Below are 15,946 nucleotides of genomic sequence, written 5' to 3'. Positions count from 1 at the left end.
TCTCAGTCCTGCCATGCAGGAGAAGCACAAACTCTGTAACCTGAATTCACAGTTTTCCACACTGTTAATATAAAAAAAAAAAATTCCAATTTGCTAGTCATGACCTGTTTGAAAGGTTTTCAATATCGGCACTTTCCCAATATTGAACATTTACATTCAAGTCATTCATTCAGCTGTGCTCAGCTGATTCCTCTATTTTACATTTTCTTCCTGTGTTTTAAAGCTTTTATTGTTCTGTTAGATAAGCACATCCTAATTTAGCGTTAAAACAAATGCTCTGCTCTGATTTGCTAAGGACTGACAGAGGGCAAAGCACTGCTGTAGGTGTACTTACTTGTAGTGAATGCATATAAAATACTCAAGTTTTTTCCTGCCTATTGCTAGAGAAGTACCTGCCGTGCTTATAACCTGAGCATAAACATCAGCACAAGAGGGAGAACAAAATACAATGCTTCCAACCGATGCACGTGTAAAATAGAACTGCATACTCTACTCTCAAACTTCCAAATGCAATTGTTTAAGTAATAAGGAGTACCAGAAATAACAAATAATTGGAACTAATACAAATTTCCAGTTGTTTTCAAGTAGGTTAAAAATAAGTTCTCTTTTTGGAAGCAGTCAGCCAGCTAAAGCAGGCACTGCAGAGTGGTTTTTATACACTTCCCCGACACAATTATGTCCGTAACCTTGCACCCAACAAGGTCGTTCAGTATCACTCCAGAGAGTGGAAATCAGTAAATCATCAACAGTGGCTACAGCAGCTACTCTGCACCTACAAACCAAGTATAACCAGCCTCAGAAGAAGATCAATTAAAAAATCCACTCTAATATACAAAACGGCACAAATATCAAGATATCAAGAGGAATCAAGGCTCTTTGGCACGTATAGACAACATACATTCACTTCTGATTCCCCGCTCGGCTGCACATCTAACTGTGCAACAACATCCCCGTAACAAGGCCAATGCTCCATGGCTGAAGGCTGTAATTAACAACGGCTTAGTCCTACCAACAACTTCCCAACATCGCTTCAAAGTACTGCGCTCCACCTAATTTATGCATTCCATTTAGATTTAATAAGATTATTACACATCTCTCAAAAATCAATTGGCATTTAATAGAGATCTTTCTCTGCATAGAAACTGGAGTCTTCACTGGACAAAGAATCTCATTTTAAGAGAGATGAACACCTACAACTTACAAACAAACAAACAAACAAACAAACATTCTCAGTCATGAAAATAAATATTTTTACTGGTGTTACATGAGGCAGATTTGTTTGGGCCAGTTTCTAGATGGATAATGGAATGGAGTAGCAGTATCTCCTGGTGTTGACAGGTCTCAAAAGAACACACTCTTAGAGTCTGTACAACCTCTGCTTCAATAACAATGAAAATAGCTATATTTTGGAGAAAAATACAACAGATTAAATAGTGGTCAGTAGCTGTTAAACTTATTTGGAGAATAATCTTTACCCATCATCTATCTCCCTGCAGCACTTGGCAAGCACTGGCTTTGAACCCTGATGGGGCAGGCTGCGCTGGACCATACACGCCAGGACCTGCATCACCTCCTCTCAGCATCCTCTTGTACTGCTGGGATGCCCAGGGATCTCCTTAAAACAATTTTTATAATCTAATTATACATTCTTTGAAAAGGAACACAAGTGTTTTACCCACTAGTACCTTATCAGCCCTTTTCATTGCAAGTTTCTACCCCAAAAACCTCTCAACAGTCTTTTCTATATAGATTTTCCCCTCAGAATTTTACGCTAAATTGTAGCACTCTTTGCAACTCTGGGTTATTTTGCTGAAAGGCAGCCTTACTTACGTGATATAACGCTGTCGATGTACTGGGGCAGATAGGGAGCCCAGGCATCGATGGTCTCCTTCCGCCCCGCCTGCTCGATCCGCCTCAGTTCCGCCAGCAGCAGGGCCTGGGCAGCTTCTCTCACCTGCGGAGCCAAGGGCAACATCGTGCACACTCAAATATCAAATAGCTACCAGTGTGCTTTCGGTGTCATGTAGCAAGAACAAAAGAAAATACTTCTGCAGAAAACTGAACTGAGCTTTTATCAGACCTTTGTTTTTCCCCGCTCTTCCCCGCCTTACAGACAGAAGGAAAATACCCACAAAGAAGGTTGCACTTCTGCAGAAAACTGAACTGAGCTTTTATCAGACCTTCATTTTTCCCCACCCCTCCCCGCCTTACAGACAGAAGGAAAATACCCACAAAGAAGGTTGCTCACTCAGGGAAATAAGGCTGAACCTTATGCTTGCTTGAAAGGCCACCACAAGTCTAGTTTTGTAGAAGCAGTTTGTAATCACCCTTCTCTACAGCATTCCCAAAGTTGGGTCCAAAATTCCAAATGTCAATAAGTTTTTCTAAGCCTCATGCATGTTGCGATATGAAAGCAAACAATCTTAAAAAACATATTTTTTCACATGAGCTGTACTCATTTACTACGTATTACAGAAGATTGAACAATGTAAGCAAAGGAAAAATATATATGAACGCATTCGTCAATAAACATGTTATTTTCATCTAAAAGATGTAATGCACAAGGACATGATTTGATCATAGCAAAATAAAAAATTGTGGACAAATGGAATAGAAGTGCGCTGCCCTGACAGCTAAGGATGCCTAGCAACTGGACTCCTGTTGCTTAATGATTTTAATGAATTTCAAAGTAATTACCCTCCCAGGAAGCCACCTCACAGTACATCCTATCTAGCTAAAGAACATGTGATCAGGTAGCAGAAAACCTATTCCCAATTAAGTTCCAGGACCACCGAGGACCCAGAGCCCCCGGCCCCGCTCCGTTCCTCCCTTCCCAGGTGGAAAGCCGCACACTCAGCACATTTTCTGCCAGACCAGCACAGGTATAGTCTTAAGGCCCACTAGTCATTTATCAAACACTCGGGTGACAAACCTTTTACTGCCTCCTCTACACATGCTCCAAAAAAAAAAAATCAAGCAACTCAGCACTCTCTTGAAAAGATACAGGGTAGGGTCTTTTAATCCTAATAAGATTCTTAATGCAATCATGGAAGTTCTTAATCCAATAAGCTCTTTAAAAAAATATGTACAGCATCCAGAAGGTAAAAATATATATGTCTATTTAGATGTGATCACTTTTTCAACATTTTGATAGGTTAACTGGAAAATTAACTTACTAAATCTGAAATAAAAACCGCAAGAACTTATGTCAGAGCAGAATTACATATTTTTTTTTATATATGAAGGGAAAATGTGATCAGTAAAGGATAACATAAACCTCCCAAAACCTAGTGGTACAAAATTCCTACTGCAGTCACCTCCAAGCATCGATCCTGCCACCTGCGAGCCAGCATCTCCAGCAGAGGAGGGCGGAATTTATCCAGTCCCAACAGGTCGGGGAGCATCACGCAGTGCATCGCAGCCAGCTGGCTCCACCCTGGCAAAACACACCACAGCAGGGAGATCAACACCACACACACCCAAGCAATCTTCAGTTTGAAAATTCCCATTGGCCACTGGTACACAGGACATCTTAAGGAGAAGGGGGGACAAAGAGGGAGAGAAATAAAAACGGAACCAATTTTGCGGCAGAACAAGAGAATTGTCTTTTCTGCCACGGGAATCTGGGGCTCACCCCATCACAGACTGCACCCCCTCTTTACAGATTCCAGCCGACCTCAGGCAGGCTGTACAGTGCACGTGCCTTCCGTATGGGACAGGGATGAGCTTGTGCAGCTCAGAGCTCAAACACATGCAAGGGGCACACGAGACAGCAGCAGACAGCCTTAAATCAGTCCTGATTAAACACAAACACCCCTCTTTCTCCCCAGCCCCTCTCAAAAGGACTTGAGCATCTAGTCAAATGCTTGGGTTTTAAACTTACATCCTTAAGAATACACTCAACATACATACTACATACCAAAAAAGTCCCCAAAACATTATGGCTAATTTTTGGCAAAAGCCTAAGCCATGGTTTTGAGTTCAAGGTTTAGAAGCCCTGCTCAAACCATAATTAGCATTATGTATCACAGTATTTCATGTCTTACGTGCAAGTGTGATATAATTCGATTACAAAAACTTAGCATATGGATTACTCCAGGAAAGATTACATAGAATTTTCTGTCTGTTTTAACAGGTATGTGTTCACCTGCATCTAAGTGTGACTCCCCCAGGCTACCCTGGAGCATCCCTCCTACCAGCCTGCAATGGGGAATCACACCCAGGAAAGACAGCGTGGCAAGCTCAAATAACACAGCTTGTAAAAACGCTTGCAAAGTACTCTACACAAAAGAATTCTTCCAGTATTGTGCTCTACATGTGCTCTACGTTGACTTGAGAAACCGCAGAAATACTTCAGGTGAGCATATAGATCTACATTTTTAGATCGTCAGCAATATTGAGCAGAAAAATCTAAATATTCTAACTAATAGAGCTCTTCATGGTGCTACAAGAAAATAAATCATTAAGTCAATTTTCCTTAAAGAAAAATGGATTAAAAAGAGGAATTTCCAATTTAAGAGAGCACATTTCTACTACTTGAGATGTATGACAGCAGGAATTTATAGCTAAGTAATAAGGCATAAAAATCCTGACTTGAAGCAGCTTGCCAACATGGATACAAAGGGGGCTCGTTTGTTTGTGCCAATCTTGTTGGCAGAAAACATTCTTAATAACGTGGATAAATATTTATTAGAAAAGATAATCAACCCCAACACAAAACTTAAGTAGATTAAATAAACACAAAGTTGTCAGAAGCACCAAAAATAAAATTTAAATGGCATGTAACTGATTTTGTTTGTTTAATTTTGAAAGGAGCATTAAATTTTTACTCTTTAGATTTGTAGGGTGGCCTAGAGAGTGGTGGAGCTCTCTCCTCTTGGGAGCAGAAGACAACAGCAAACGCCCACAAGATCTAAAACGTCATCTTTGACACACCAGTTGAGAATGGAATTTACAGACAGCCCAAGACCCTCTACCAGCCTTAATGCAAAATCTACCACCCCCCCTCCGCCTCTCTTCTTTTGCAAACAACAATTCCTACACAGATCAAATCAAAGTCATGTCGTAACAATGATAAGGGACATTAGTTGAAAGTAAAAGACAAATAGAAAAAGTGAGGAAAGAATACCTTCATTGACTAAGAAACAGGTATGTAAAGCAGGAGCAGTGTCAGAGCCAGAGTGCCCAGCTTCAGTGCTAGAAGAAACAGCAGGAGCGACTTGCAGAGGAAAGAAGAAGAAATAAAGAGAAAAAAGAAAAAAAAAAAAAGAGGAAAGTGAGGAGAGCAGCTTCTGAAAAACAGATTAGTATCACTGAAGAATGAAAAACAAAACTGGAGGAAACCGTGATAATATTAAACTTAAAAAGAAGTCTAGGTTTTACAGGAAGTGGGATGCCAGAGAGAGGACATGCAACTGCAGAGACACACACACACCGACACAAACCGGCACGCTCTGAAAGGACACAAGTACCTGTAAGGAAAGTGATTACAAACCTATTTTTAAATAGCTACATCTGGGTTGACAGCATGGTTTACTATGATTTTTAAAAACAGGAGTTTCACTGTGCTTTCTTGTGCCTTCCCCCTATCTTGGTAGATTTGGAATTTGCACTACTCATTCATTGCCCCACAAATAACCCCTTTTCAGCCTGGGCTGCCCCATCTGTCACTCCAAAATGCCACAGAACGTATTCCTGATGGCTGCTTTTAACAGGTTTGCTTTAAACGTCTCCCCCTTCAAGTAAGTTTAACCCTGTAGCAAAGAAAGGACTGGGCACGTGAAGCATGAGCAGACCAAGTGTCCCGTGGGCGAGCGCAGGGTTCCAGCGTGTGACTCACAGCGGTGTCCGGGACATTTATTTTGTAAACTGCAGCGTTTCTTGCTGCAAATGTAATTTAAAAGCAGTTCTAAACATTATACTCCTACTAATGCCTCATGACTTAATATTACCACATGAAAAGGCGGGCAGACCTTATGGCATACACATGCTACAAGCCGAGGTCAGCGCGGAGATTTAGAGGTCACTCTCTGACACTTCCTTCCTATAGAGAGATTACCATATGTCATGCACAAGCATCTCCAAATTAATCCCTCTCTTTTATTCCGTTGCGGAACAACAATGGGTTCAAGCTCCCGAACCCATTCCGCATTGTTTCCCGAAGGGTCTGTTTGCTTTTCATGCAGTGGCCTTCTTTTGTCACGGGGGACATCTGCATCCAAACTACTCCTGCCATCCTCTCCACCCAAATGCATCCTGACAGCACGTGCGCAGTGATGGGACAACCAGTGTCAATCTCTGCATGGCAGCAAAACCCACTTCCAGTAGATGCATTCAAAAGCCATTTATTTATTTTATGACAAAGATTGTTTGTAAGGACACAAACCCATCCCACACTGGAAGTAAAGTCTTACTCGGAAGTGTCTTTTTGGCCTGGTTTTGTCGCAGTCAGCGTCGGTAATTACCGCACCGCAATGGGAGCAGCTGGGGCTGAGCAGCACAGAGCCCTGCTCATCCCGGCACAAATACAGGTCACAGGGACGGACATCAGGCATGTCATGACACGCATTAATTGTGTCTCTAATTGATTTGTAAGAAGGGCAGCACTGGAAATACACGAGCAATATACTGCAAGGAGAGCGTGTGGGGTGTGAAGGTAAGACACCGAGGGAACTCATGCCCTGAGGATGGCACTAAGGACCAAACTCTCCTTCCTCAGAGGGTGAGATGAGCCACCAGGCACAGGCAAAAAATGACAATTTGGGAACAGGAGTGTTTTTCTGTATTCTTGACAGCAGATAATTTCATTTTTATCAACTGTTTCTCTCGAAGTTATAAATATTTCCACTGGAGAACTAAAGTTATGTCTACCCCCAAAATCAGCAAAGCTATTTCAAAGGATAATGACACAATTGTTGTTTGGGAAAGGAAAACCATAATGGAACTGTAGCTTTAAAAACAAAACTCAGATCCTCTCTGTGCTTAGTATGGTTTTTATTGCATTGACTTTGCCATATACACATCATCTCTAAGAAATCCTGACTTTTCAAATAATTATCTTTCAAGGAGGAAAAGTAAATGGCTGCAGAAAACAAAACAAAGTGAGAAACCAAACCAGCCCCACACATTGAGATAAAACCCCTGATTTTTATTTTGACTTCAGTTTTTTGTTACTCACTGCTACTTCCCTTGATCACGGAAAAAGACTAATGTGTGTCACTCCTGAAACTGATTTTCCCTTTGCAACCCGAGACCACATAAGTTAATATTTATATTTAGGAAAAGAATACACACAAATGGTGCTGATGGGCAACTTTCCTCCTCAAATATAAACAGCTCCCTTTTTTTGCATGAGTGAAGAAAACCACACAGTTGACGTTTAAGTTACCTGTTGTGCTTCCTAGCTCTCTAATACAAGAGCAGGTTCAAAGTTTTAAGATATTTTTAAAGATGTACATATATCTTTAATGTACATCTTTGAAGATTGTACATGGTGGTAAATACCAGTGGCAAAGTATTTGTATTCTGCAAAACGCAATCAATTTACACATTGCAGGTTTCTCCGAATTCATATAGCTTGAAAAGACAAAGTTTTAAGAGAAGATAAAAATAAAAGATAATTGCAATTTTCAGAGGAAATTTCAAATGAGTCCTGAAGGATATCTGCTTTATAGATTAACTAAAAAAATAATAACCAAATGACGTGTATACCTTTCCTCTTTGTTGTATCATATAGCAAAACACGTGTGACAAAGGTTACGATCTCCCCAAGCTGTTAGATTCCATTTCCCTGGTGCCCCCACAGGGAAGTACTGCCCCTCTTCTCTGGGGCACTGCAGCACCCCTGCTGCCTTCCTGCCCCACCTGCCTCCCTGAGTTGCCCCACGCTCTTCCCAGAAGTTCCTTATTCCTTAGTTTTGAGCTTGAGGCAGAATTGCCCCCAAGGTGGTGTTTTACATTCACTTTACCTTTGGTATTAAGAGTGGCAACTCATTTTGCCTCATCAAAAAGCAGCTCTAATTTAAAAAACAAGCAGGAGAGTGCCTCCTTTTCCTCTGTCACCTCTCCAAGGAAGCTCTTGTCCCCACTCCACTCCAAATTCATGTAACCTTGTGTACATCCCTCTTTTACATCACAGGTTCTATACCTTGTACTTAACTGTTATTACACTCATGGAAGAGACAACGCAGACTATTAAAGGACCCTTCAGTGTCACCCACTGCCATCTTTCCTAACTGCAAGTGATGACAATAGCAGCAGTGGTAGAAGTAGTGCTAAACAGAATAATTTCTTTATAAAAAGGAGAGGAAATATATACATACTACTTACATGTGTTTACATTTATGCTTTGGATTATAACATACATAACCCTTTTTGTATTTGTCTGCCTAGCCCTTAGTTACAGATTTTAAACTTCTTCCACCTCAGCACCAGCATGTTTGGGAGCACATAAATATGCAAAAAAAATTCATTGTCAGGGAATGACTTCATGACAGTATCTGCACCTTGTATTGATTCTTAGAAAGACTTTAGTCATTACTATTTTTTATCTAGAATATTACACTACTTCTTCCTCCCACACAGAAGCTAGCAATATTTTTATCACCTGATAGTAAGGTGATAACTTCAGTGTCAGGAGCTGAAACAACATATCAAATTGTTTCAAAGGAAGCAATTTTTACCTTGTTTAATTTGTCCTTGGGCTGCGTGACTTGAAATTGAAGGGGGCGCCTTCACTTTTGCCATCTCCGGAGTGCCTGGCCTAGGTGGCCTAAACACAAAATGGACATGAAGGGGGAGAAGGAGGAGGATAAAAAAACCCAACATCGTTATCTTGGCATAAAAAAATACCGGAGTCAGGAAAGAAGAAATACACTCAGTTTCATGTAGGTACCAAAGGTTTTCGTAAGTCATTTAATACATCGAAAGCCAGAGTAAAATTAAACAGAATAAAATGCTGTATTAAAGCAGAGCCTGGGAAAGCAAGTTACCCCGAGTTCAAGGGCCTATTTGCCATACCTGGTGGGACCTTTCTTCATGTGGTCTCCAATGAAGGTGGCGTTGGTCATACTCATCAGCGTGTTGGCCAGGGAGATGACGGAGAGGAGATGCTGAGTGGTGACGGCACGCGATACACCGTACGTCCCCTTGCCCAGGCCTTCTGTAATGGACATTTTCCTGCCCAGCTCCACGCCATCATACGGGGCTTTGCCCATGGGCTGGTTATAGCCCGGAAGCATCAGGGACATGTGGCCCCCTCTAGACAGGAGGCCAAAGGATACCGAGCAGTGTGGCTTGAGCATCCCGAGACGATCCAGGCAAAGCTCGTCTAGAACAGAATTCAGGCCCCAGGCATGAAGACAGGACATGAAAAGCTTTGCTGTATCCATGGTTAGATTATATTCTAATAAAGTTAATGGTTTAGATTTGCTGGAGCGATATTCCGGGTCGCCGTCTTCTCTTCTCTGTCTTAGCGATTCTTCATCCTCATCTTCATCATCAAGAAGATGCTCTTTGATATTCTCTTTGATTGTTTCCTTGACCTGCTGGAAGAGGACGGCTGCCCGTTTACCAGTCAAAAAGGAGCCCCCTTTGTCAGACCCCCCAGAGGCTTTCTGTAAATTCTCGGGAGAAACGAGCGCGGTGTTGGGTCTGGAGGCCTCCTCCGTCAGCAGCTGGATAATCAGGGCTTCCACATCAAAGAACAGCACGTGTATATCGGGATCTGTTAAGTTAGTCTTTATAGCTTGAACCATCAAGGAATTATGGGAATATTTAGGTAAATTGCCCTGAAAAAAAGAAAAAAAAAAAAAAGATAAAACATTGAAATTTCAATTGGATTCCTTTCTTAACACTTTTCACAAAGTTAATTCACAAATTGAGGAAGCTGTGGATGATTAAAGTTTGAAAACTCCGGCATATAAAACATATTATGATAAACGTTATGAAAGTATCAGCGAAGAATTTCAGAGCACTCTTCACAATGTCAGGAGTGTCAGACTTGCGATCGAGTGTTATGCCCCTAAAATACAGAAATGTCACTTACAGAAGTTTATCAGATAAATAGAGCTCTCTAGATAAGACAGAAGTTCACATTTCTTTCTCGTGAATTCTGAAAGATAACAGTTACATGCCAAGGAAAAAGAAAATTCCAATATTTAGTTATTAAACTATTTTTTCCACGAGTGATATAGGCTGAATGGTTTGTCCAGAAAACACCAATCAAGTAGAATTAACCCATAAGTTCTTAATATATCACCAATAAAATCCAGACAGTCAAGGCTCCTATGTCTTTTCTCACCAATAACTCAACAGCCTTAACTTTAATATAAACTTTGGTAGTCTCTAAACACTTCCTTTCTCTGTGTTCTTTTTTAAAGTACATTTTCCAGCAAACAGCCAGAGCCTAACGCAGTCAGCAAACAGCCAAATCCTGCTCCTCTCCCTGTGCTCAACTCTGAGAATGAAGAAACTCTGCTGATTAAATAAACTTCCCGTGAGAAGCAAATAACGGATAATTGAAAACAGAATAGAAATAATTAAGTGTCAATAAATAATAGCTGCAAATTGTGTTCTGCAATGCACTGATTTGCTGATATAATCCTTATTTACTTAGAATATCTAGTTATTTTCTCAGAATGTAACGTAGGTAACTTTTTATGAAACGGTCTCTGGTAAGGGTCACAATGGCAAAGCTCAAACCAACAATATAACCAAACTATCTTAGCTATCAATCACCACTGACTGCTGGTATAGAACACATTTTGCTGTGCTGTGTATAGTGGTGGTTTTGGTGGACTCGATCTGAAAGGTCCCTTCAAATCTAGGCAATTCTGTGATTGTACACAACACCTTCATGAGATGTGAGGAACCTGCATGCATAGGCACAGCCGTACTGGACACAGCAGGACATGTGTATTTGTGGAGAGAGGCTGGTGTTGTTCCAAGGAAAGCTCCCTCTCTGTGACATTCCCTGTGCAGGGCTCTGCTGCTCTCTGCCGGCCACAGCCTGGGAATCGGCAGCGGGACACCAACCACCTTCTCCACCAACCACCTTCTCCTGCCAGGGCTTGGCAACGCTGCAGAACGGCACCGACACACTACACAGCTGTAACAGCTGGTCACACCCACAGGCCTTCATCAGGGAACCAGTTATGATGAGTGGCAGAGGGCTGGACTTGCCAGTGAGAGCACACACGAGCAGGGCAGTCACAGCACTGCCAAGGGTGGCCACCTCCCGAGACTAACACGCGACTCCAAGGATGTTTTTCCCAGTTTCCTTCAAGAGCATTTTGCACTTCTGCCCATTAATCTTTAACAGAACGATAGAGATGTAAGCCAGGGATCATAGTCTTCCTGTGACAAAGTTCATAAACTCCTCACAAGGTCAGGACTTAGCTTTTCTCTGTATTTGGCCAAACTGAAGCCCACGAGAAAGCTCAAGGTCTGCTCTGGGGATGGGCAGTGACACACCACTGAGCCCACCGGCTGAACTACCAGACAGTTAAGCCCGTTTCTAAAATTTACTGCTTGCCTTTTTGTTCCATCTCTACAAGCTGATGCTGTTAGCTGCACGTTACCTTTCAAGATGGTCATTCCAAATCCATCAGACTGAGTAATAATTAGGCACGTTAAAATTGTACGGTTCCTTAACTTTTTTTTTTTTTTTACACTGTACTAGCTTTTCTTGGGATACATGCTATATTGTACTCTCTTTGCTCTTCAGAATAATAAAAATAACATTGAAATGTAAACTTGAAATCCAAGTTATTTCTTATTGTGAGATAATAAATTCAGAAAAAGAACTTACTACTAGTTCTTAATAAAGAAACTTCCCCACATCTCAAAATATTTAAAGCGCTTCCAGCTTCTGCAACAATAACCAGGATGGAGAAAAATCACTCTCTGACTCCAAAATGTGCAGAGATCTTACTACAAGCATATCCTCCTTGCTTAAGCCAGTAAGAAGCCTGTTGCTGTACTCTGTTAATCCACGTAAATTGAGAAGTTGTGTGTCTATATGACCACACAGGAACACGCTGTGGCTCAGGCTCTCTCTACACACAGCACTCTGAACATCAGTTAACAAATGCTTTCCACAAGTTACTACATGCACTTCCATTTGAATTCATCACTTAAACCATAAAACAATTTAAGAACTCCTTAAACATTAAGCATTGAAATATTTAGGAATCAACCAAGCCCATTAATATCTTCTAGCATTAAACACTTAAAAATCTTTCTTAAGTTGTTATTAATTCTCAGCGTTTAAGTTCTTCTGGCTCCATTTATATCTATTTGCAGATATATTTCAGCAATACTTTCTCTGAACTGTCACGCAGCAGCAATTACCAAACTAAAATAAAATCAAGCTCTAGCTCCACCTTTAGCAAGATCTGTGGAGCGTATAAAGCATGTTCAATGTGAGGGGAAGAGGGAAGAAACAGATCAATGCCGATTCCATTCCTCAAAGTTGGCACAAAACCAAAAGGGTGAGACTCGTGTCTGATGAGTATGGATCACAGCCTGGCTCCAGGTCTACCCTGCACTACTACAAATAAACAGAATGGATATAATTGAGCAAAGATTCTACAAAATGCTGCTAAATCCAGATTTTAAATAAAGTCAGGCTCCAAAACCCACAGTAGAATGCACACTGAAGCGGGAGGTGGCATCATGAGAAGAAAGATAAACTGGGGAGCAGCATCCAGAGATATGTGGAAGGGATTGTGTTGGTTGATATTAAAAATATATTACTTCCCAGCTATAAAGAGGTAAGTTTAGGTGGTGCATAACCTCTGTTCTTACTGAACCTCGAGAGAAAGACAGTGAAAGTAGCACAGAGTTGCAGACACCAAAGAGGAAGTTTAAAGCCATTAGACTCCAGTGAGAAAAGCACTACCCCAAGAGCACAAAAATAGAGAAAACCTAAGAGAAACATAACTCTAAATAACACCACCTGCAGTGGAAACTGCGCAGTAACGTTGAACAAGGCTGATAATTTTTGTTCAAGCCATGTAAACTCCTAGGACTGACCCAAGGCCAGGTAAAGCCAGCTTTGCTCTTTCTATTCAATTTTCAGAGAGCACTAAATAAGATCCTTTAAGTTACAATGAGGAAGGTCTCCCATATTTTATTCCACTATTTACAGAAATAAACGTTTCGGGTCCTGCATTAAAACCAGACAAACTCCAACGCCACTTGCCTTGTCAGAGGCTTCAGAAGCCAGCAGGTTGGTAGCCAGGGTCTGCAGCTTCTGATGGGCCACGTTCTTCAGAGCAGCCAGGCTGCGCCGGGTCATGGCCTGCTTCAGGTTGACGGCGGGATGGCTGAGGGCGTCCACCGCCGCCGGCACCGCCTCGTCGCACGCGTTCAGGATCTCCACCGCTGTTATGCCCATCACACACCTGTCCAGAGCGCCTGCAGGGGGTTTCCAAAGCAGGAGTTTAAGCAAAAACAGTTTGGAATGTCCAAAGCATCACAAGTACAACAACAGGTGAAAATAATTTACGCCACAGGATGTAACGCATAAAAGTTTCCCTCGTGTTAACAGCTGGTTTTAGAACTATTATTCCTAAAGAGATGGGATTTTCCTAACTTGCCGTGAAGTTGCAGTGTGTAAGGAGAAAACACATTAACAAAAATCGAGACAAATTAAAAAACCCCACAGTATGATTCTGCACTGAGCAGAGAGTGATGATGGCAGTTGCTCCACATCTTTAGTGGAAGGCTGTTTTCAATCCCTTTGGATTCCCCTCCCACCCAACTACCTGCACAGATTAAGTTTGCCACGATGCATCTCAGGTTCCTCTCTGCTTCCTAGAGCTTCAACAGAAACCAGTTCTCATCTATTTTTCACAATAAGCTGAAAATAATATTCAGGCATTACTGCAAGTTTGTGGGGTTTTTAAGTCACTTTTTTTTTTCGTCACTTCCTTTCAGATACCATAATATTTTCTAGCACAAAGCTGTTTTTATTTTATGCCTCGTTGCCCATTCCGTTAAAGCTCACTTTTAGTTTCTTCTAAACTAAGCATTAGTTCCACACCAAAAAAACCCCACACTAAACATCAAAACAATACAAAAAACCAGACAAACACTTTCTTCATTCTGCAGATGAGGAAAATATTGTAGAGTCAGGGTGCTGTGCTTTTACACCGAGCTCTCAAAGGAATTCCTGCGGAAGCAGGGACACTAAAACAGGGAGGACACTACGTGTGCAGCCAACACTATAACTGGTGTCTCTAAAGATAACTGGGGAAACACGCAGGGGGAAGACAGCCACAGAGAGCCATACTTCTCCAAAACTAAATTACTTATTCCAAATATCAAAAATATACATTTAACAAAAGCTTACATAATCCACAAATTTTGGGAATAAGTGGATTGCTAAATTTCCAAACACAAACGTGCAAAAAAAATTTAACTCCTCTCAGATGAAACTTACACAGAACTATAACCAAATATAAATATATATATATAAAAATTGCTTAATCAACATCTTGGACCTGAACCTTACCGGTATCCATTTGCCAGACGTAGACAGAGCCATCTGAGCATCCCACCACCAGGTAGTCATCAGAAGGCCTCCACTTTATGACTTGAATAGGGAAGAGGTGCCGGGATGCCAGCATGATGCATTTCTTCTCCCGCAGGCTCAGGAGACCTACCGAGTGATCGCTGGCAACGGAGCAAATGCAGTGCTGGACTCTTGCCTAATAAAAGGAAAAAAAAAAGAAAATAAATCCTAATCGTAATGGGGACAGTTTGCATTTAATAGTCTCTTCTTCACTGGACCAAGCACAGTGATCAACAGCCTATTTTATAAACAAAACCCAGGCACGTAAGTCTATGGCTGAAATCACTGAGCTCACTAGAAACACAATCTCACTTTCAGGAATTCTCTTGAATTCACTCTCTTGCACACAACAATGAGCAAACAGGTATCAGACCCTGTTTTATTGAGCCAAAATAGAAACCACAGTTTTTAAGTAAGTCAATGTCATTTTGTTCATTAAATTCTACCTCCTCATCCAAGTGACGAAAGACAAAATTGCCTTTATATCCTGTGAGCTACCTGGTGGGGGACACTTGCCTATCACGAATTCCAAACCCCTTCAGGGGAAAGGCTGCTTCCATGTCATGGGAATCCTCTCCCGCTGCTGATGCTCTATACCATAAAATGCCAAGCATTTCCTTAGCTAGCTACGCTTTCATAGCCAGTTTTTCTACTATTTTTAATCCTTTAGATAGCTAAAACATGATGGGAACAAACCCACGATCAACAGAACAATTAAACTCTTTGGTGTATACATTTATCAGCGCTAAATCTTCAGTATTTCATGTTCCATTCACATTCTGAAGGAGCTGTACCATTTACAGAAAGTGTGAGACAGGTTATCAGACGTATTATGTAGAACTTACGCTACAGTTTTCTGGTGGAACTAGAAGCTGTGTAATTTCTCCACCATGTACACAGAAGATATGTTTCATCTCTCCAGAAAATATATCCCATATGATGACTGAGAAATCCACACCACCTGAGATCAAATACCTTTGATCATAACGAGAAGAAACCTGATGAGGATACAGTAAACATGTAATTTTGTTTCGATGGCCTCGGAGAGTCCGGTGAGGTGGCCAACCTGAGAAATTGGGTAAAGGACAAAAGGAGGGATGGAAAAAAAAGAGAGAAAAAAACCACAATTCAATAGAACAGTTAACAATCCAAAACACTGTTCTTGATTAAAAGAATAAATACAGACATACTGCAATTTTTGATAGGAGTTCTTATAGAATTAGCCCTCTCTTTTTTCAAAATGTTCATAATTTTTTTTTTACTGGACACAGACTGAATAATTCCTTTGGCTTGCCATACCACCTCATGTTAATGTAATTCAGCTCCCTTAAAACAGCTTCCTTCTCCCCCCCGAAAAAATCCCAGAAA

General features: G+C 41.2%; 1 protein-coding gene across 1 annotated transcript in view; it reads right to left on the bottom strand.

Moving 5' to 3' along the window:
• Positions 1-15,946, bottom strand: part of WDR7 (WD repeat domain 7) — a 94,774-nt gene that overhangs the window by 60,148 nt on the left and 18,680 nt on the right. Inside the window, exons 12-19 of the mRNA XM_014939790.1 lie at positions 15,424-15,644; positions 14,519-14,714; positions 13,205-13,419; positions 9,019-9,788; positions 8,682-8,770; positions 5,129-5,218; positions 3,318-3,436; positions 1,831-1,954 (exon numbers count right to left, since the gene is read on the bottom strand). Coding sequence (XP_014795276.1) covers positions 1,831-1,954; positions 3,318-3,436; positions 5,129-5,218; positions 8,682-8,770; positions 9,019-9,788; positions 13,205-13,419; positions 14,519-14,714; positions 15,424-15,644 — 1,824 coding nt within the window. The remainder of the gene's footprint in view (positions 1-1,830; positions 1,955-3,317; positions 3,437-5,128; positions 5,219-8,681; positions 8,771-9,018; positions 9,789-13,204; positions 13,420-14,518; positions 14,715-15,423; positions 15,645-15,946) is intronic.

Source organism: Calidris pugnax, unplaced genomic scaffold, assembly GCF_001431845.1.
Source record: "Calidris pugnax isolate Ruff unplaced genomic scaffold, ASM143184v1 scaffold79, whole genome shotgun sequence".
In the NCBI taxonomy this organism is placed as follows: Eukaryota; Metazoa; Chordata; class Aves; order Charadriiformes; family Scolopacidae; genus Calidris; species Calidris pugnax.
This window is presented reverse-complemented; position numbering and strand designations above follow the sequence as displayed.